The sequence below is a fragment of the Brassica napus genome, chromosome C1 (assembly GCF_020379485.1).
Source record: "Brassica napus cultivar Da-Ae chromosome C1, Da-Ae, whole genome shotgun sequence".
Classification (NCBI taxonomy): Eukaryota; Viridiplantae; Streptophyta; class Magnoliopsida; order Brassicales; family Brassicaceae; genus Brassica; species Brassica napus.
This window is the reverse complement of record NC_063444.1, coordinates 8,678,342-8,699,717: the sequence shown is the minus strand read 5'-3', so window position 1 is coordinate 8,699,717 and position 21,376 is coordinate 8,678,342. Positions and strand designations below refer to the sequence as shown.

At 37.3% G+C, this 21,376-nt stretch overlaps 3 protein-coding genes and 1 pseudogene across 5 annotated transcripts; 3 read left to right on the top strand and 1 right to left on the bottom strand.

The window, feature by feature from the left end:
* The first annotated feature begins 36 nt into the window (after positions 1 to 36).
* BNACNNG18650D lies at positions 37 to 5,538 on the top strand. Of its 2 annotated transcripts, XR_007318394.1 has the most exons (8): positions 37 to 264; positions 408 to 856; positions 1,129 to 1,314; positions 1,558 to 1,665; positions 1,951 to 2,154; positions 2,232 to 4,036; positions 4,169 to 4,799; positions 5,301 to 5,538. XR_007318394.1 is itself a non-coding variant. In XM_048745534.1 (7 exons), the coding sequence occupies exons 1-7, from the start codon at positions 189 to 191 to the stop codon at positions 4,740 to 4,742; spliced, it is 3,402 nt and encodes a 1,133-aa protein (XP_048601491.1). In that variant the 5' UTR covers positions 37 to 188; the 3' UTR covers positions 4,743 to 5,266. The 2 variants fall into 2 exon arrangements, 1 of the variants encoding a protein (XP_048601491.1); XM_048745534.1 differs by lacking the exon at positions 5,301 to 5,538 and having other exon boundaries at positions 4,169 to 5,266.
* A 3,328-nt stretch (positions 5,539 to 8,866) lies between these two features.
* LOC106365935 (polygalacturonase QRT3-like) lies at positions 8,867 to 11,604 on the top strand. 2 transcript variants are annotated; one of them, NM_001316265.1, is given in 7 exon segments: positions 9,140 to 9,375; positions 9,509 to 9,745; positions 10,305 to 10,674; positions 10,677 to 10,694; positions 10,696 to 10,752; positions 10,755 to 10,779; positions 10,781 to 11,604. In NM_001316265.1, coding segments are annotated over 7 exon segments (1,422 nt in total). In that variant the 5' UTR covers positions 9,140 to 9,183; the 3' UTR covers positions 11,304 to 11,604.
* A 7,245-nt stretch (positions 11,605 to 18,849) lies between these two features.
* On the top strand, positions 18,850 to 20,196 carry LOC106365934 (annotated as a pseudogene).
* On the bottom strand, positions 20,162 to 21,257 carry LOC106365933 (organelle RRM domain-containing protein 1, chloroplastic). Its single transcript, XM_013805459.3, has 4 exons — positions 21,025 to 21,257; positions 20,743 to 20,811; positions 20,503 to 20,609; positions 20,162 to 20,423 (listed from the first exon to the last, which is right to left on the bottom strand). Exons 1-4 carry the CDS (start codon positions 21,158 to 21,160, stop codon positions 20,277 to 20,279), a joined length of 459 nt encoding a protein of 152 aa, XP_013660913.1. The 5' UTR covers positions 21,161 to 21,257; the 3' UTR covers positions 20,162 to 20,276.
* Between the last annotated feature and the right edge of the window lie 119 nt (positions 21,258 to 21,376).

Below are 21,376 nucleotides of genomic sequence, written 5' to 3'. Positions count from 1 at the left end.
TTTGGTCTTCAATGACTGATTTTATTATTATGTTGTGTAAATTCTCGAGGAGACGAGAGGCCTTAACGAGTAGTACGATGGCTTGAAAAATTCTGTCTACCAGTCTCCTTTTGATTCTGAGGAAACCCTGGAGGCTAGAAACAGTTCGTTACACCAGAGAAAGTCGGAGCAGCAAAAAAGTGTTAACCATGGAGAAGGTTTCAGCAGCTCACGCCATGGATTGGAGCATCAAGCTCGAGAAAGCCCTTCGTTCTAAAAACCCAGGTGCGTGACATTCTCAATTAAGCAGGCCATGATCTAAAGTACAAGTCTTTAGGATAAAGAAGGTTGCTTTACGTTCTTGTTGTCTTCTCTAGGACACTGAAAGTTAAAAGTTTTGTTCTTTTGTTTTTGGGTTATTGTTTCAGTTAGAGCTGTTGAAGTCATCCTGGAGACTGGTGAGAAGCTTCAACAGTGGAGCAAAGAACCAGAGCCTGGAACTGCAGTTTACAGTTTATTTGGTTTGGTTCCTGAAGAAGATAGTTTGTTTTTCAATACTATCCTATTGAGGCTAGTTGATGCGTTTTGCTTTGGAGATAAGCTTGTTAAGGTTGCTGTTGTTCGGGTGTTTATGTCTGTGTTCAAGCTAAGCCGAGGGAAGAGTAAAAGCGATTGCGGAACTTGGTTTTTGTCAAAGGCTAAAGTGCATAACCACTTGGAAATGCTTAAACGAGTGAAGAGTGTTTATGACAAGGGTGATACTGAGGCAAAGGCTTTGGCTTTGATTCTGTTTGGTTGTTGTAGAGATTTCGCTAGCGAGTTTGCTCCGGTGCGGTACTTGATTTTCACCAGTATGGTTTCTTCACATGATCTTGAGGTAAACATAGACCAGTTTAGTTCCTTTTTAAATGTTTTTGCTAAGGATTTTTGTTGTTGTTACAAAAATAAAAACAATATCTTGAACTTATAGGTACCTATGCATTTGTGATCCTTATCTAATTTAATTTCCCAGGCATGTTAAGATTTATTAAGTTTGATTGGTTCTGCTTTGACCAAGTCTTATGAAAATTTGGTAGTTACTAGAATGGATTATCCCTTTTTAGGTGAAAACATAACTGGTCTAACCTAGCCTATGATGTGCCATTGCAGGTAAGATCATCTCTGTTTACTGCAGGTTGCTTTTGTGAAGTAGCAGATGACTTTGCATTGGTTGTTTTGGGGATGTTAAATGACATGGTGAAGTTCCCGGGATTAATGCCAAAGACCAGGTTAGCTGCTGTGCGAGTTTTTGCAAAAATGGGATCCTCACATGCAATTGCTAATAGAGCCTTCAAGGTTCTTTGTCTATTTCTTATTTTCATCTGCTTCTTATGCTCTGAGGTTTTCATTTATAGTTTGCTGTCAACAATTTCTGGAAAGAAACACCGGAATTTTATTTCACCCCTGTTACCATATTGAGATTTCAAACTGTAGTATCTATATTTCTTATAATAAAAGTCTGAGTGTATTGGCTATCATAGCAATACATGAACTGAAGCCACTTGTATTAAATTTCTGTCAACCATTATCTTACTACAGATCTGTATGACGCTAATGTTGGAGTCCTCAAAAGAAGACAATTTGGTTCCGTTCCTGGTTTCCTTGACTAAGCTTGCCTCAAGATCTACTCATCTTGCTTCTGAACTGGTATGTTCATTTTTCGCCTTTTTTCTACACATCTTGACCAAAATAAAGCATTACCCTCAATATGTTGCCCTTAGTGAAATTAACTTTGTAGACAATGAATTTCTTTATTAGACCAAAAACATACTTATAGTTTTCTTCTCCTGTTTACAATCCTGACACTCTCTTTCCGAGAGTTTGAGTTTTCACTGGATAGTTGATGGAAAGTGAAAATACTGTATCACTTTGATTAACCAGTAAAGGAACCTGACTCTTTTTGATTTCTAATATTATCGAATGCGGATGCAGGCAGAGGTTATCATGGCATTTCTGGGTGAAGATAAGAGCCCTCATGTTCGAGCTGCGGTACTAAGATGCCTCCACTTTCTTATCAAAAGAGGGATGTGCTTCTCTCTTGTCCATGTCATCGAAACTGCAACTTTTTTCAGCTTACTAAAACAAGCAGAGCTCCCACCAGATATGCAGCTTAAAGCCCTTCAAATTTTTCAAAAGGTGAACTAATAAACCAAAATATTTAATTTCATTTGTCTTTAAATTGAAGATGCTCATTACCTTTGATGCGAATGCAGATACTTGTCTACAAACTATGTTTGGCTGATCCATCTGAACTGCCTCAGCTCATAGCTTTAGTTGAGAATGCATCTCAATCTCAGATCTTCTCAAGCAGCTGTTTAGCTATCAGTATTTTGGTGGGTAGCTGGAAAGAAATAATCCGGACAGCAGAAATAAGATCAATTGAGGTATCTTCAACGTCTCTTCCTCTGCAGCTCGTTGTATTAGTCATGGACAGGCTTACCTTACTGGCACGCTCGTGTTCTGATCCCTGTCAAGTTGACTTTGCGCTAGTTACTGAGGCTCAAGACCTCTTCAATGTTCTCCACCTATTAGTCGGAAAACAATCTGAAGTGAGGCTGCTACTGCTTGACAAAGTCAGGTTATTCCTAGTGGACTTAACTGATGGCTTAAGAAAACCAGATGGAGCTCATGAACTACTGGTCGGTGTTATCAATTATAAAAGTAAAAGAGGGGTTGTCGTGAGGTCAGAGTTTTTAGCATCAGTACACAAGTTCCTGATAGTGTTCTTGGAGAATCTCGAGGGTGATAAAACTGTTCTGTCTCAAGTTTATGAAAAGGTGAAGCGTATCACTGAGTGTGTGCGTTCGTGCACCTTCTTTGATTGCCACACACAGATGATATTCACTTTGCTATTACACTCACCAGTTCTTTGGGGAAGCAATAATGATGCAGATGGAGATTCAGGCGTCTCACGTGTTGATGATATGTTTAACTATGGAATCGTTTCTCTTGAATGTTCGACTCAGATTTTAGAAGAGAGAAACTACTGGCCTGCTTATAGAGCTGGAGTCTACGCAGCACGTTTGGGTGAATGGGTCACATCTGCCTTGATTTTTGACAAGCTCAAGACCAACGTCCAGTCTGATGTTAACTCTTTTTGGTTAAAGTCATTAACCTATTTATCTCACGCGGAAGGGAAACTGCAACTGCTTCTCATGCCAAGTGGTAGTTTCAAGTTAGTCAATTGGTTGAAGAGTAACAGTTGTTTACCAGAACTCTCCAAAGATGCATCTGGAGAGTTTGCCCACTGCGTAGCTCTTCATGAAGCGTATATGAATTTACAGTCGTCACTGGGAATGTTGGGGAATATTAAAGCGTGTGAAGTGTTCTGTTTCCAAACGTGGTTCTTGGTTCTAAAGACTCGGGTAATGGAAACTGTGATTTATCTCGTTGAATGCCTTGGGCTGCTTAACCAAGATGTCTGCAACAAGAAGCAGGTGACTGGTTGTAACTCTCTGAAACAGCTTCCTCGTATCTCTATTCAGCTTCAAAAGTTGGCGAAGGAGTTTGATATGTTAGCGACGTGTTTTATTGACATTGACGATCGCAGCTCTAGCGTTATCGCATCTCTTTCACTGAGCTGTTCAGTTATGGCTTTTGCTGCTGGAATAGTTCTCTTCATTCCAGGTTTTTCGTCTCATGAAACTTTGACCCCTTTCACTTCACAAAGTGGTCTTTGCTCGAGGCTTGTACAAGATTTAGTTCAAAGGCTGTGGAAGGTGGACCCTGAAACCTGCGAAATGCTTAGTATGCTCGTGAAGGAAAACGAATCACTAAGCTGTTCCCACGTGCAGCCTAGGAATCAAGTACTTAAAGTCTGTAACAAAGTGAAGATGCTGCTATCTGTTTGCAGAGATGTTCTTGCATGCATTCATGGATTGCAGAACTGGTCTAATTCAATGCAAGAAGAGAACATTAGTTCTGAGATTACTAAGAGTTGCCGGATTCTACTTTCACAAGTAATTATGAAATGGATGCAGATCCCTTTTGGCATTCCAAAGTACTTCTTTAATATAAGGTATCCTCTTGTTGCTGACTTATAAATAGTTTCTGATATATAAAATCTACTTTCACAAGCAATTATGAAATTGATGCATGTCTTTTTGATGTAGTTCTTGGCTAATATGTTTTCATTTGATTTAAATTTCAGGCCTTGTGTTGGTGCTGACCTATTTGCTCTTAGTTCAAACAGCAGCAAGAGTACTCCTGATACAATTACAGTGGAACAAGGCTTTCCACTGTCACTGGATCTTTGCCTTCAGTTGAAAAACATACAACAACCTAGAGTCTCTGTTCGACTTACAAAACTGTATTGCCTCCTTTATACCAAACTAGCTTATCACACCCCGATTCAGAACGGTGAAGCCAAAAGAAACCAAAAGTCTTATTCTCCTTGGAGAGATGAAGATCTGGTAGAAATGAGTGGCAAGCTGTTTCATCATGCTGTTACAAAGTCTGGTAAGAAGCCTGAAGGTTCAAGTCGGTTTGATTGGAGCAATGGTGTTTCTGCGGTTGTGCAGTTCGAACCAAATGAGAGAGGACAAGGGTTTTCTAGCTGCTTGCTAGATGTTTCGCGTTTCCCAGTTGGTTCGTATCAGCTAAAATGGTTAAGTGGTTGCATTGATCAGCACGGTTCTTACTGGAATCTTCTACCTCTCAGTGGCAAACCTGTGTTTACCGTTAAGAAACCAGAGTGTTTCACGGATCCTATGGCGAAAGATTAAAGATCCAAAGAGGATATGGTTTGTAAGAAAGCAAGAAAAGAGACAGAGATTGGCTTGGTGATAATCTCGAGACTTGCAGCTGTAATATGAGTTTGAGTAACCTATTGGAATCGATCTTAGGTCTGGTCAACGTGCATTCCAAGGATTTTGGACAAGTACCATATATAAACTGCACATAGGAGAGTAAAGATACCCATAGGCTCTCAAATGTTTCATTATTAAGAAGTCAGGGAACTAAACAACGATTATAATTTGAAGGTTTTAGCTTTTAAGGGTAGTGATTAGCTTTTAATCTAAATGAACCATGTTGTTGATTATGGTATGTAATTCGATCGTAGACTGGAATCCATCTCCATATGATAATTAGCTAGCTAGACACCTACGTGCTAAGGTCATCGGTGCATCCGACGGGTGTTTATTTTAATAGAATAGATATATGACCTCTTCTACATTATGGTTGCACGCTTTGTATGGGTATTTGTTCAGCTTGTAATATATGTTTATGATAAATTGGCGGGTTTTAATTGTTTTTTTTTTTTTTTTTTTTGTTTAAAACAGGTGTTGACCTTGCGGCCCACCACCTAGGCCCGGCGCCAGCCTTTGTCTGTACCTTCTTACGGGCCCTGGACACGCCTCCCCCTCCCCGCGAGTCGAACCGGCCACCTCCCCTCCCCAAGGAGGATGATACCACTAGACTACGAGGTTCTGGGTGGGTTTTAATTGTTTATAACTTGTTAGTTACCAATAAAAAATCATATGTACCATATTCGTCAAATAATATTTTTAACTACATAAACCGTATCTGATGTATTTATTTATAAACTAATACACTAATTTTTATATCTATATTAATAAAATGGGTGACGAAATCTCATTATATACATTTTAAATATAATGTTTACTATTTAAATAATTTGAATAAGTATATGTATACAACGTTTGATTCATGATTATATGAATTAATATATGATCTAATATATAGCAGAGAAAATATATAACATAAACTAGTTTATTTTTTGTTTAAATATTATTTTTATGGACTATGCCTTGTAAATAAAGTAGTAGTATAAACATAAGCAATAAATCTATTAATTAATTGATTTTGAATAGATTAAAATGTAGCTAGAATTAACTTGTAGTATTGATATGGAATCCGCAGAGTTATGATGCAGTAAGTAGAAAATAAAATATTATACATGATTAAATGTTAGATTTAAAGTTGTGTTTCTTTACATAAGTGGGATTATCATATATATTAGAAATATTTTGTAAAGTTAATGAAGATTATGATATTTCAAAATCGAAAAAGCAAATATTATGTTAGTGATTTTTACAATTGTGATTTAATAAAATTTAGATATTTGTTATAATAAATGGTTTGGTCGATAAAAATGTTGGGTCGAGATCAACTTTTATCTAATAAATTAGAGAAAACAAATGAAAGAATGATTATTTTGACATTATATAAAGTTGAATTTATTATTCAAATCAAACTAACCCATAAATCAATCAATCGTATAAATTTAATTTTTAGCTGACAAAAAAGTGAATTTTACTTTCAATCGGACTGAACCGGTCTAATTAATGATTTGGTTATTGTGACAAAATAACAATATGTTAACTAATAATTTATTTATTTATTTATTAACATATATCTAGCACATATTATATAAAGCAGATATTTAATAACTGGAAATATCTGATAAAAGTATTATGGTAGTGTAAATAATAGAAAAGAGTAATTAATATAAGAAAAGAAAAGATGCAATAAATATAAATCTGTTGAAAATATGGTTAGTTTTATTTTTATATTTCAGTTTTAATAAGATAGATACATGAGCTATATATAAACAATTTATGAAATCTAGCTATTGTTCAAGATAAAACGCATAGAAATGGATCTTGTCAAGCTTCTTTCAATACAAGCTTAACTGGATTAGTTAAGTTTACATTATTATGTATCAAAATTGACCAAATAGAATTAAAATTTAAGAGCAAAATCATGGTCAGAAGTAAATTTCCGTCTTTCATTTATTAATAGGACTGTTAAATTGTGACGGCCAAAAAAAAAGATTTTAAAGACTTTAAAATAAGATGGAGTCTCTACAACTTCTATAAAAATGCAATCAAATCACTTCAATATACTTCCAAAAGTTCATTTTATTTTTATGCAGTCAATGAAAACCAATTTAGAGGAAATAAATTAAGTTTACTAAAAATAGATATGCATGGAATTGAATTTAATTTCATTTAGTGAGGAAAATCAGAGAAACTTAATTAGTTAGCATGTGAGGATTATTGACAAAAACCAGAAAAAATAGATATTAAAAAGAAATGAACTAGTTCACAAAAACAAATCTTTCAAAATGAAATTTTGTGTGTGAAAAAAAAGAAGAGGAAGAAGCAAACATTTCGTGTAAGTTGTCACACCGCATTAAACATTATATCTTTCTTTCAATTGAATTATTAAGCATTTGTTTTGTTTGATTCTTGAGGTTTTTGCTGTAAACATAATATGTAGAATTTAGATTTGAGATCAAAAATAAATACTAAAATAGATCTCAATCTGTTGAATTGATCAGGGCTACATTATTTGCCAATTGTATTATTGCCCTGGTACGACCAATATGTGACTATGTTCTTTCTAATTTGGTGAAAATTATTAGTTAGAGACACTATGAATTCATATTAAATTATGAGTTCCACCTTTAAATGCTTATGACAAAACAACAGCCTCAATATTGTTTTTTAGAATACTAGCTAGTTCAATTTTAAGTTGTAACAAGTTAAAAGAAAGCCTTTAGTTGAAAAAACAAGTTAAAAAGAAATGTATTAATATGGAAGGAAACGTTATAGTATGTCATCACCGTTGAGTTTAGGTTTGTAATTAATTAACTATGTGTAACCTACTTACTTTGCATCCATTTTCTTATGTTTTGATTGCAAATTAACTATTTAATTAACCTTTAGATACATATAAATAGGTAGATTTTGGGACCTAATTGTTTTACCACCTAACATGACTCTAGACTAAACTTCCAATTTTGCTATGAGAATAAAATACCAATTTCATATTTCTGGTGACTATAATTCCTGTACATGTCAATGTCATTGGAGTTCTTTGATGCATCTTTCTCTGTTTTAAAATTTTGTTGTATGAAGCCCTTTCAGTCTTGAACAGAGAAACCTTATTTTCTTTTAAATGTATATTCATAAATACGGGTTTGATGTCTTCGTAGATGCATCTAACATACATTCTTATATACAAATGCTCTTTTTTTAACCTTTCCTAGAAACTAAAAGTGTTTTTTTTTCGTTCCTGTATCTGAGTTGCAATATCCTTACATATATTTGCTTATGTAGTAAGAGAAAATAAATTATTAATATTTCTTTCGGTTCTTTTTTCACATCCTCAGGTCTCAGATACAATCCCACCGGAATCCCGAGACAGTATTTGGGATTTGAACAATAGAGAAACTCATAATCGAGATCAGTTAGATTGAGGTAACGTTTACTGATTTGAATTCTCTTTTATGTTACAATATTTTCTTAGTAAAGTAAAAAATAATATTAGAGGAGATAATGTTTTGTTTGCTATTGTGCCAACGTTATAATTTCCATATAGAAATTTCTTTGTCGTGAATAAGGTGTAAATGCAGATGACCAACACATAAAATATCTGGATATATGATATTTAACTTAATAAGCATTAGTTATGAGAAAAATATGTTTAAAGCGCACTTTTCATATATCTATATATATGATATTTAACTTAATATCTTTCTCAACAGTCATCTGATTTTCTTTTGGTTTTATACCATTCTTTGACAATAATTTTCAAATAATAGAAAGCTGAGAAAAGGACAGAGTCACTGAATATAATTTATTTCTTGAGTTAGAAGAAAACTCCAAAGAAAAGGAAGAAACTCTACCAAAAACCTATCCACCACTCAAACCTCTCCAACCAAAACCACATGACTTGGCTTACCCTTTTACATTAAAAAATCTAACCGCGTAAAGCATGAATCTATAGTACCTTTATGCACTTTTTGATGATCTTCTATTTTCCGCAAACTAACTAGCATATCTATCTCTTACTTCTCTCTATTTAAAAGAATCAAATCACATAAAATATTAAAAATATACATCAAAGACGGCAGGTTTAACGGTAAGTCGATATCATAAAATTTAGCGTTCAGAAGGTATTAAGGTCTAGAACGTTTCGTAATTATGAAAAGGAGATCAAAAATGTAAAAGGGTGCAAAATGTGTGACTCCCTATAGAAAAGACAAAAGTTTTGTATAATGTTTCATTGGTAACCTTAGTTAGGCCTTTCTCTTTTCATGTGCTAACAAAATACATATATATAAATGTCTCACAACGCCATTACCTTCAGCCAGTCTCTTATTGTTGGCTCATTGGATTATTATAGGAGGAAACCATGGAGACAAGGAAAACTCAAGTGGCCGTGCCGGTTTTGGTGGCGATCATGACTCTAATGGTGAGTAAGGTGGTCTTCGCTGGTAAAGACTCCCTTCATGAACGGCATATGGCAGAACTGCAAGCCGTTAAGGCATCTTTGGTTCGTCGAAATCTACCGGGTTTCGTATCTCCTCCTCCTACCCCTCCTCAGGTAAAATATTACAACATTCTTTATCATAAGTCATCATATAGTTTATCTATTTGTTCAAAAAGGTTTTGTCATTACAGTTTTTTGGTTTGGTAAGATGAAATGATACATGATATGTGATGCATGAATGGTGTAGGCAGTACCCGGTCCACGCGTGTATCAAGTGATATCATATGGTGCCGATCCAACAGGGAAAGCGGATAGCACGAATGCGATATTGAAAGCTATGGAAGATGCGTTTGATGGTCCAAATCATGGAGTTTTGATGGAAGGTATCAATGATCTTGGAGGAGCAAGAATCGATCTTCAAGGTGGAAGCTACTTAATCAGCAAACCTCTCCGGTTTCCCTCAGCTGGTGCTGGAAACCTCCTTGTAAGTATCTCTTATTAGATGAAAGTTTTTAAAAAGAGTTAGATTTCCTCCGTACGTGTGCATATAGATCCATGAACTAAGCATGTTTATATCAAAATATATCTTCATGAATCATGGCCCATCTATGTGACGTGACATTGCATCCATACGTTAGATAAATATTTTAAAGCATGAAGTTCTCGGTAGAATCTTAGTTTGAACTAAACTTGATTAAAGATGCTCGTACACGTTTGGTGAACCAAACGAAAATTGAGTAAATGATCATTAATATATTTATTTCACGAGAATAGAATGATTCTTTTCTTTTTATGCATGTTTCTCTCATAATTTCTGACATTGTGACATTTTTATGATTTCCCAACAGTAAAGTTTTCTTTCTGTTGGGTAAAGAAAACTTTCTTGTTGGAGAATCATAAAAAGGTCACAATGTCAGAAATTATGAAAATTAAAAAATCTCAACTTAAATAGTATTGTTGTTTTTTTGACAGATTTTTTTTTTGTTATATTTGAAATGAATTAATATTAGTGTTTTCTTGTATTGACTTGTGTAACACGTCAGATTAGCGGCGGGACATTAAGGGCATCAGATGATTTTCCAGTCGATAAGTACTTAATCGAACTCAACGACGAATCGTCAAAGTTACAATACATCTTCGAATACATAACTCTCAGAGATCTTCTCATCGATTGCAACTATCGCGGCGGAGCAATCGCCGTCATCAACTCTCTCCGAACAAGCATAGACAACTGCTACATCACACGGTTTGGAGACACGAACGGGATTCTCGTCCAAAAAGGACACGAGACTTACATTAGAAACTCGTTTCTCGGTCAACACATAACCGCCGGTGGAGACAAAGGAGAGAGGAACTTCTCCGGCACCGCCGTGAACTTGGTGGGTAACGATAACGCTATCACTGACACCGTTATATTCTCCGCCGCGGTTGGGGTGATGATATCAGGACAAGCAAACCTTTTGTCCGGTGTGCATTGTTATAACAAGGCAACCGGTTTTGGTGGAACCGGGATTTATTTGAAGTTACCCGGTTTAACTCAGAACCGGATTGTGAATTCTTACTTGGATTATACCGGTATCGTCGCGGAAGACCCGGTTCAGTTACAAATTTCTGGAACGTTTTTCTTGGGCGATGCGTTTATTTTGTTGAAATCTATAAACGGTGTGGTTCGTGGGGTTAACATTGTTGACAATATGTTTTCCGGGTCGGATAATGGAGTCCAGATTGTGCAATTGGATCAGACGAATAAGGCGTTTGAGAATGTTGACCAGGTGGTCGTTGACCGGAACAATGTGAATGGAATGGCAACGAGATCGACGGTGGCTAAAGCATCGGTCGATGGAAACGGAACGTCTTGGACCGTTGATTTTAACCAGGTTTTATTGTTCCCGAATTTAATCAAGCACGTTCAGTACACGCTCGTAGCGCGTGATGGTAATGCGTTTCCTATTCACGCGGTAAGGAATGTCTCGGATAATCAAGTGGTGGTTCAGACAAACGCACCTGTTACTGCACAAGTTTATGTAACGGTGGACCAGTGAGGTTGAATGTCATGTTTTTAACCCTAATAATGATTTAATAATCAATCGGTGGTGGTTCCTGGTATTTTTTGTAATTTTTCCTAACCGGAGAAATTATGTTTTTATTAGCAGTAAATAAGAAACTCGAAAATTGTGATTGCAGTTGAAGAGTTGTTGTCAAGACATTTTACTTACTTATTTTTCTTTGTCAAGACATTTACTAGTCTCTCTCATATGAGATTCAATGCAATGACTGATGAACCTTTTTTTCTTTTTTCGTACTAGTGTTAAGAATGACTGAATGAGTGAAAGACTGATGAACTTACATTAGTATCAAATAAAGCAACCATAAGTTCACCAATAACCAAACGGTCTATTATGCTTAACATTAGAATCAAATAAAGCAACCATAAGTAATTAGTTGTCTTTGTATATAATGTCGGCAACAAAAGAAGAAAGATCTCTAGCGGAGACTTGGAGGCTCTGCATCTACTGTATAAATTTAGGCGTTCTCCATAAAGTAAATTAATTTATATTCCCAACTCCATTTTCAGTAATTACTTGAAATCTTCTAGGAGTATATACAACTTTATTAAAAACAAGTAAATATTAATTAATTAAAACACTGTTAAAAGTAATAGACAAAAGTACATGTTTACATTTTAATGTGTGTGAAAACCTAAAACAACCTTTCAAATAAAGAGGGAAGGGAGTATAAAACTTGCATTAAAAGGCTAAATACTTAACAAACAAAAAATGTGGGTGAAAATAAAAGTACTGTTTTCTTACAAGTGATGACTAATTTGGAAGAAAGCAAACTTTGTGACGAATAAAGTATAAGACGAATGATTTATTTCCTCATAAATCATTAACTAGATCCGCCAGCGCATATATGAATTTTCAGTTTTTAATTATTTATTTTATTAAATGATGTATTTATAAAATTCATTCATATTATATTCATTAAGTAAATATTTTTTTTTGCATATTAAATTATCTATTTTTTTACGAATATGTGATATCATATAAAAAAAGATAAAAAATGAGTATACATACTTAATTAGATAATTGTAAAAACATAAATTTTTCTTTCGTTTGCGATATCATATAAATAATGATCCGCCCAGTTAACAAAAATCATGATTTTTTTTATGTGTAATTTTTTTTATTTTGACCATTTCCTTAAAACTATATTAAATTTTACATATTTTAATTAGAATATTTTTAATATCTTTACCTTTTTATTTGAAATGCAACTTAATATTTTTTAAAAAAATATAACAAAATATTTAAAAAATATTTTTAGAATTTGTTTGAAAAATATGAAAATTATATTTTAAATTAAAATTATCCTAAAATATGATAAGTTTTGATATAAACGAAAACTCAAATTATGTCAAAAAAAAATTATATTCAATGATAATAACAATTTAAATTGATTATTTTTTAAAAAAATACATTTACAAAAATATTGTTTGAAAGAAAATTCATTTCTCTTTCAAATATAAAATGAAAATATTATAATTAAATAATAAAAAATATAAATAAAAACCATAAATTTAGAATATGACAACTGAGTTATATTATGCTAAAATTTTATTTCTAACAATTTAGCAAATGACAAATGAGTTATGAGCAAATAATACCATATAATTTTTAAAAACATAACCATTCTTAAATATTTTTTGAATAAATAAATATTTTTTAATTTAATCAACTGAAAATAATATCCGTACAATTGTGTGAGTCAAATTCTAGTTTTATTGATGTATGTTATATATTAGTGATGCATGTTTTAGGTAACATTTTAATGATGCACGTTTTTTAAAATCTCCATTATTAAAATTATGCACGTAAGGATAACTCATGAGTTTTTTTGTTGATTAAGTGACATTATGTCCAAATTTATTTAAGGATATTTCATTAAAGTAACTGAAAAAGACAAACAAAAAAATATGAAGTTTAAATTCATTTAAGCATATTTCATTAATGTAACTAAAAGACAAGTAATAAATTAGACAGTTTTATTCGTTTTAGGATATTTCATAAATGCAACTGAAAAAGACAAGCGAAAAAATAGGAAATTTAATTAATGAAGTAAGAACATTTTCAAATGGGTACTTCTCTTTTAATAATATAGATGTTGATATGCCTTGAATCTGGATGTTACATCTAGGCGATAGATGTTACATCATGTACATCATACCGACTCGGTTGCATCAAGAGCGTTGCATCAAGTTATTATGGATGTTACATCTGATCGTGGGCTTAAGCCCATGAGTCCGTTTAGTCTAGGGTTTTAGATGCGAGATGTCACTATATATATCTTGTATTCGAAGTAACCCTAAACTTGCACTCTGTAAGCTCAATATCGTCTCCAATAATAAGATCTCTCTTTGCCTGTGGATGTAGCCCTAGGGGTGAACCACGTTAAATATCTGTGTCGTAGTTACATCGCTTTTATTCATCTGTTTCCGCATATGTTCCTTCTCACAATTGTTACAACAAACTGGTATCAGAGCTTCAGGTTGTGATTTAGTGAGAAGATGTCTGGAATAAAAGCGAAGATCGACAAGTTTGATGGGAGAAATAGCTTCAGTCTTTGGCAGATTAAGATGCAGGCGTTGTTGAAGCAACAAGGCATCTGGGGACCATTGCCAGAGAAGAAATCTGAAGCAGCTGATTTGGAGACTCTAGAAGAGAAGGCGTTCTCAACAATTTTGTTGTGTCTAGCAGACGAGATCACCATCGAAGTGTCGGATGAGAAAACTGCTGCTAGTTTGTGGCAGAAGTTGGAGAGCTTGTACATGACAAAATCTCTAACGAACAAGCTACTTCTGAAGCAACGCCTCTTTGCCTTGCGTATGCAAGAAGGTATTGAGCTTCGCGACCATCTTGACAAGCTGAATTCGATATTACTGGAGCTGTGTAACATCGATGTTAAGGTGGAGGATGAAGACGCGGCACTAATCATGTTGGTATCTCTGCCGAACTCCTTCGAGAACTTCTTGCAATCGTTCATTGTTGGCAAAGATACAGTGAAACTGGAAGAAGTTAGGTCGGCGCTTCATAGTCGGGAATTGCGCCATAAGGCATCCAGCTCAAGGATCGACAATCAAACATCAGGGTTGTTTGTCAGTGGTGTGAAGGGACATCGGAACAGAAGGACTTCGAAAGATAGGAAGTCGTTTCTAAGAGGTCTTAAAGCATCTGATATTTGCAACTATTGCAAAGAGAAGGGAGATTGGAAATCAGACTGTCCCAAGATGAAGGAGCAGCAGTTTGGGTCTGTTGCAGTAGCCGAGGATGAAACCAAGTCTGACGACGACATCGCTTTTGTTGTGCACGGACACACATACTCTTCTGATGTGTGGGTTCTTGATACGGGAGCATTCTACCATATGACACCGAGGAGAGAGTGGTTTTCAGAGTACACAGAGGTACTTGACAACAAGATTAAGATGGCAAACGACTTTGCCTGCATGATTGTTGGGATTGGCTCAATCAAGCTCAGGACACATGATGGTAGATTCTGCACATTGAACAAGGTTAGGCATGTTCCATCAATGACGAAGAATTTGATATCCGTGAGTCTTCTGGACAGCAGAGGGTTCAAATATTCGGGTGGCGATGGAGTTCTGAATGTCTACAGGGGTTCTGATGTGATTCTGAAAGGTTTCATGAACGGTACTCTGTATTTGCTGAAGGGTACAACAATTACCGGTTCAGTAAATGTTGCATCGCCAGAGATCCCAGAGAAAGATATGACTAAGCTATGGCATATGAGGCTTGGACATATGGGTGAGCGTGGGATGCAACATCTGTCGAAGCAAGATATGCTTCATTCTGATATTGGTTTGGAACTCTACTCGGAAGAGTTCAAACAGTTTTGTAAGGATGCAACATCTGCCAAGCATCTTACAGATAGGGGAACACCACAGCGGGATGGTGTTACAAAATGGATAAACCAGATAATGCTACAGAGAGCGATGTGCATGCTCTCGAGTGCTGGTTTGGAGAAGCGGTTTTGGGCTGAAGCAGTTAACACGGCTTGCTACTTGATAAATCTTGTTCCCCACATAGGCATCGAGTGCAGGATACCTTCTGAGGTGTGGTCAGGTAGATCTGCTGAATATTCATTTTTAAGAGTGTTTATGGGCTACAGTGATGGAATCAAAGGATACATGGTCTGGTCTCCATCAGAAAACCGAATGGTTCTAAGCAGGAATGGTGTCTTCGATGAAACATCTATGGTTAGAAGCTCAGGGTCCAGTTCAGAAGCAGAAAAGGGTAGCACTGATAAACAGGTGGAGCTGCAAGATGATCATGAAGTGATCGATGTGCAGGCACACACAGAAAATCAAGAGGAGCGTGTAGAAGATGTTTAGTTGGAGTCTACGAAGATTCAACCGCTTGATGTTACAGAGCGTAGCATTGTGAAAGATCGACCAAGAAGGGTTGATGTCAGGCCACCAGAGAGATATCACTTTGATGATATGGTGGGTTATGCACTTCAGGTTGCAGAGGAAGTGGATGTGTCATCCACTTACATGAAAGCTGTTTCTAGTCCTGAGTCTGAGAAACAGCATGTTGCAACGAGAGACATGGAGTCTCATCAGAAGAATCATACATGGGATCTGGTCACATTACCATCGGGGAGGAGGGATGTTACATACAAGTGGGTCTTCAAGATAAAGATTGAAGCATCATCGGCAGAAAGAGTTAAATATAAAGCTCGGATTGTTGCAAGAGGGTTCAGTCAGAGAGAGGGAGTAGACTACAATGAGATGTTCTCACTTGTGGTCAGAGATACTTTCATCAGAGTGTTGCTAACGCTGGTAGCATGTCAGGACTTGGAGCTTGAGCAATTTGATGTGAAGACAGTGTATCTTCATGGAGAGCTAGAGGAGATATACAAGACTCAGCCAGATGGTTGTCGAGTTCCTGAAAAGGATGACTATGTGTATACGCTTCAGAAGTCACTTTGTAGATTTAAGAAGTCTCTCAGAGGATGGTACAAGAGATTCGACAGCTATATAATCAAGTTGGGCTACATCAGAAGTCTTTATGATTGGTGCGTCTGCATGAGTAAGTTGAAGGATGCGACGTTCATCTGTTTGGTACTCTACGTGGATGACATGTTGTTAGCTGAAGAGAAATGTGACATCGAGAAGCTGGAGCTTCTGGGTTTTGAAGTTGAGATGAATGATTTGGGTGCAGCAATGAAGATTTTAGGGATGAAGATCTTCAGAGATAGGGAGAAGGAGTTGTTCTTGTCACAGAAGGCCTACATTAATGAGGTGTTGACAAGGTTTGTGATGTCTTCAGATGAACCTATCAGTATTCTGTGCACTGCAAATGTTCATCTCACCAAGTATATGGTTTAGCCCGTTGGGGCATTTGGCCCGTTGGGGGCATCATGCCCGTCGGGGCATCTGGTCCGCAAGGACATCTGGCCTGTTGGGGCTTCTGGTCCGCAAGGACATCTGGCTCGTTGGGGCGAACGGCCCGTTGGAGCATCTTGTCCGCATGGACATCTGGTCCGCAAGGACATCTGGCCCGTTGGGGCATCTGGTCTGCAATGACCTTTGGTCCGCAAGGATATCTGGCCTGTTGGGGCATCTAGCCCGTTGGGGCATCAGGCCCGTCGGGGCATCTGGTCTGTAAGGACATCTGGTCCATAAGGACGTCTAGTCTATTGGGACATCTGGCTGATAACGAACGTCTGGCTCTAGTTGAGCATCTGGCCGTTAAATGGCGTCTGGTTCGTCTAAGCAGCACATCTGGTCCGAAGGGACATCTGCGGCAAAGAGAGCGATGGTACATCTAGCGCAGAGAAGCGCCTCTGGTACATTTGGCACTTGAAGGTGCATCTGGTACATCTGTTATTGAGAGGATTCAAGTCAAGGTGGAGAATTGTTGATATGCCTTGAATCTGGATGTTACATCTAGGCGATTGATGTTACATCATGTACATCATACCGACTCGGTTGCATCAAGAGCGTTGCATCAAGTTATTATGGATGTTACATCTGATCGTGGGCTTAAGCCCATGAGTCCGTTTAGTCTAGGGTTTTAGATGTGAGATGTTACTATATATATCTTGTATTCGAAGTAACCCTAAACTTGCACTCTGTAAGCTCAATATCGTCTTCAATAATAAGATCTCTCTTTTCTCGTGGATGTAGCCCTAGGGGTGAACCACGTTAAATATCTGTGTCGTAGTTACATCGCTTTTATTCATCTGTTTCCGCATCTGTTCCTTCTCACAATTGTTACAACAAACTGGTTTTTGAGCCAAGGTTATGTAGTCCTTGGTTTGAGGGGAGGATTGTCAGAATAAATAAAGAGGCAATCCAAGTCCCACATCGGATATTAGACAGAATAAAGTCTAATATATATAGCTGGTCCAATTCCACTTAGTATGAGGCCTTTTGGGAGTAACAACCCAAAAACAAATCCGTGAGAGCTTAGGCCCAAAGCGGACAATATCATAATAAGCGAGGGTTTGGACATCTGGTGACGGACATCTGGCTCTAGTTGAGCGTCTGGCCTCCAGCACGGGCATCCGGTCTGGCTCTAGTAGAGCATCTGGCCCAGGAGTGCATCTGGTCCGTCACAACAGATTGGTATCAGAGCCAAGGTTCTGTAGTCCTTGGTTTGAGGGGAGGATTGTCAGAATAAATAAAGAGGCAATCCAAGTCCCACATCGGATATTAGACAGAATAAAGTCTAATATATATAGCTGGTCCAATTCCACTTATTATGAGGCCTTTTGGGAGTAACGACCCAAAAACAAATCCGTGAGGGCTTAGGCCCAAAGCGGACAATATCATACTAAGCGAGAGGTTGGACATCTGGTGACGGACATCTGGCTCTAGTTGAGCGTCTGGCCTCCAGCACGGGCATCCGGTCTGGCTCTAGTAGAGCATCTGGCCCAGGAGTGCATCTGGTCCGTCACAACAGATTGGTATCAGAGCCAAGGTTCTGTAGTCCTTGGTTTGAGGGGAGGATTGTCAGAATAAATAAAGAGGCAATCCAAGTCCCACATCGGATATTAGACAGAATAAAGTCTAATATATATAGCTGGTCCAATTCCACTTAGTATGAGGCCTTTTGAGAGTAACGACCCAAAAACAAATCCGTGAGGGCTTAGGCCCAAAGCGGACAATATCATAATAAGCGAGGGGTTGGACATCTGGTGACGGACATTTGGCTCTAGTGAGCGTTTGGCCTCCAGCACGGGTATCCGGTCTGGCTCTAGTAGAGCATCTGGCCCAGGAATGCATCTGGTCCGTCACAACAATAGATGCTGTAGAAATTATGAGAACATGAGAGATGCATAATAGATGATAAAACATAAATTAAGAAAGCAAATTATATGATTAAAAACTCACAAAATCACTTTGATATCAGCCAGTCATCTCCAACTAACTTTATGAACTTCAGCTGCTACCAACAACATGAATAAAGCAAAAACACCTAGAAGCTTTATGTTTAATAAATTGGAATTAGAGTCGGTTCATTGTAATAATAAAGCAAAAAATAAACAACAGAAACAATGACCTTTAATACACTGACACACGCTCATATCAACCTCTGCATCTTCTTATAAATCAGTCCTATTTTCTCTCTTTCTCTCTGTCCAGAAGAAGGCAAACATCAAGAGAACCAGATGAGACACTCTTGCTTTGTTTGCTTGTTACTGTTTCTCATCACTGTTTCAGTTCAGTTAGATGAGACAATATCCTTAAGAAGAGACATGACAAAGCTTCTTGAAATCCAAGACAAGATCCAAGAAAGATTAGCAGTCGCTCCCACTGTCCCACCAGTGTCTTCCCCTTCATCTCCATTTCCCAAAATGGTAAGCATCTCCCCACATTTCAGTATGTACGTACACAGATATATGCATGCACGTGTGTGTAATTTGTGAGCGTGTGGGGTTTGGTTTGGTGCAGGTAGGCAGAGTTATATACCCAATTAGCTACGGAGCTGACCCAACAGGTGGACAAGACAGCAGTGACGCAATACTTGAAGCTTTAAACGATGCTTTTCAGTTACACATTGAGCTTCACATGCTGCCACGTGTCACTGATCTAGGTGGCGTTGTTATTGATCTCCAAGGTGGCAGTTACAAGATCGGAAAACCTCTCCGGTTCCCTTCCTCCGGTGGTGGAAACCTCCTGGTTAGTCCTTTTAGAATCTTTGCTTATAGAACTTTCATAAAAAGTTTAAATTTTTTTATTTTATTTTATTACTATTAAGTTTAAATCTTTACTTATGTTTTCGAGTGTAATAATACAGGTAAAAGGAGGGACCTTCCGAGCATCAGAAGTGTTTCCCGGTGATCGTCATTTGGTAGAACTCGTGGCATCAAGCTCCGAGCAGAAAGACCAGAACTCAGGGATCTTCTTTGAGGATGTGACAACTGTTACCTTGACTACACAGGCATAGTCATCGAAGATCCTGTTCACGTTCACGTTCACGTCACAAACGCCCTCTTCTTGGGAGATGCGAACATCGTGTTGAGATTGGTTCATGGGAAAAAGATCCACGGTGTGAACATCGTCAACAACATGTTTAGCGGTGATCCCAAACACAACTTCCCGATCGTTAAGCTAGAAGGAGAGTTTCATGAAGTTGAGCAAGTTGTGATTGGTCAGAACAGTGTGGAAGGGATGACGCTGAAATCAACGACAGGGAAGGCGAAGGTTTCAGGTAATGGGACAAGATGGGTTGCTGATTTTGGTCCGGTTTTGGTTTTCCTAACCGGATAAACCATTACCAGCATTCGCTTTTCGCACAGTCCGGAGAAATACCTGCGAGTGCTGTGACTAATGTTTCCAACAATGTGGTGGTTGTCGAAACTGATAGAGATGTGATTGGAACCGTGTCGGTGATTGTTTATCAGTAGTGAAAAACAACATGTGTTCATATTTGATCATTGTTTTCTATGCAAATCCAGACACAGTTTACTGAACTCGGTCCTAACAATTAATACCAGCAGTCAGCGACCTCGTTACTAGCTGATTCTTCTGGCACTTGGAGCTTCTCAGGGGGACCAGAAGTCCTCGGCTGTTGTTGGAAGTCACGCTTCCCTGGCTTCGCAATGTCTATATAAATCATCCTCCCATTGTACATCTAAAACATGATAGAAACATTTTTGGTTAATTAAAAAATGTAAACTTGCTTAAATCCAATTAAAGGTTAAGCTTATTACCCTACGGTCCATGGTCTCTATGGCTAGAAAGGCATCGTCTTGAGACATGTATTGAATAAAGGCATAACCTTTTGATCTCTTGATCGACTCATCTTTGACAAGCTTAACTGTTTTTGAAAGACAAAGACACAAGAGCAAAGTTATATCAATTAACCAACAGTTTATATAGTTGATCTTATTCTTAAACCCAATGTTGGATTTGAGACCAGCGAGAAACAGAGTAAATATGCAAACACAGACCTTCAGCTATCTCTCCAAAAGCTGAAAACTCCTTTTGCAGAAAGTCTTCACTTGTGGAAAACGGTAAGTCTGCAGATTATAAAGCAAATAAACATCAGAAAATACAGAGAAATCACCAAATTGAACTTCATTTTCACGATGATTGTTACAGCAGAAGAACAGAGTTGTAAAACTTCCAGACATGTTACAGCCACAATCCTGACTCAGAATCCTCCATTAACCATTAAAACATAATCAAATCGTCAGAGAGAAGCTAGATAGGGTAAAAGGCAGAAACTTTACTTCTGACCATGATTTTGCTGGCGAGAGGGTAATTAGATAGCGAAGCTTGGATCCTCGGAAGTCTTGGTATTTTGTAGCTTGGTAGAGAAGTTGATGAAGCCCCAAAGGAAGGGAAAGCGAGCGTCGCCGACCACATGGTTCCACAGCTGCCGGAGAGAGAGAGAGAGACAGAGAGAGAAGAAACGGTTGTGAAGAAACCGTCTTTCAAAAACGACAGCGTTAGTTAGCTCCTTAGCTTCGCGGATTAAAGCCCATTAAGACCTCAGTTATTGGCCCAATAATGTTTCTGTAACTGATAAACTTTAGAGCTCAATTTAAACCAAATTGAAAATATAAGGGCCATTAAAGGAAA

Bases quoted from the DNA above. Each gene is read 5' to 3' on its own strand.
- BNACNNG18650D (XM_048745534.1), top strand. From the start codon at position 189: ATGGAGAAGGTTTCAGCAGCTCACGCCATGGATTGGAGCATCAAGCTC. The intron at 1,666-1,950 runs GTATGTTCATTT...ATGCGGATGCAG, and splicing joins CTCATCTTGCTTCTGAACTG to GCAGAGGTTATCATGGCATT. The intron at 4,037-4,168 runs GTATCCTCTTGT...TTTAAATTTCAG, and splicing joins AAGTACTTCTTTAATATAAG to GCCTTGTGTTGGTGCTGACC.
- LOC106365935 (XM_022693840.1), top strand. From the start codon at position 9,184: ATGGAGACAAGGAAAACTCAAGTGGCCGTGCCGGTTTTGGTGGCGATC. The intron at 9,376-9,508 runs GTAAAATATTAC...TGAATGGTGTAG, and splicing joins CTCCTCCTACCCCTCCTCAG to GCAGTACCCGGTCCACGCGT. The intron at 9,746-10,304 runs GTAAGTATCTCT...GTAACACGTCAG, and splicing joins CTGGTGCTGGAAACCTCCTT to ATTAGCGGCGGGACATTAAG.
- LOC106365933 (XM_013805459.3), bottom strand. From the start codon at position 21,160: ATGTGGTCGGCGACGCTCGCTTTCCCTTCCTTTGGGGCTTCATCAACT. The intron at 20,812-21,024 runs GTAAAGTTTCTG...TATAATCTGCAG, and splicing joins CAGCAAAATCATGGTCAGAA to ACTTACCGTTTTCCACAAGT. The intron at 20,424-20,502 runs GTAATAAGCTTA...ATCATGTTTTAG, and splicing joins TAGAGACCATGGACCGTAGG to ATGTACAATGGGAGGATGAT.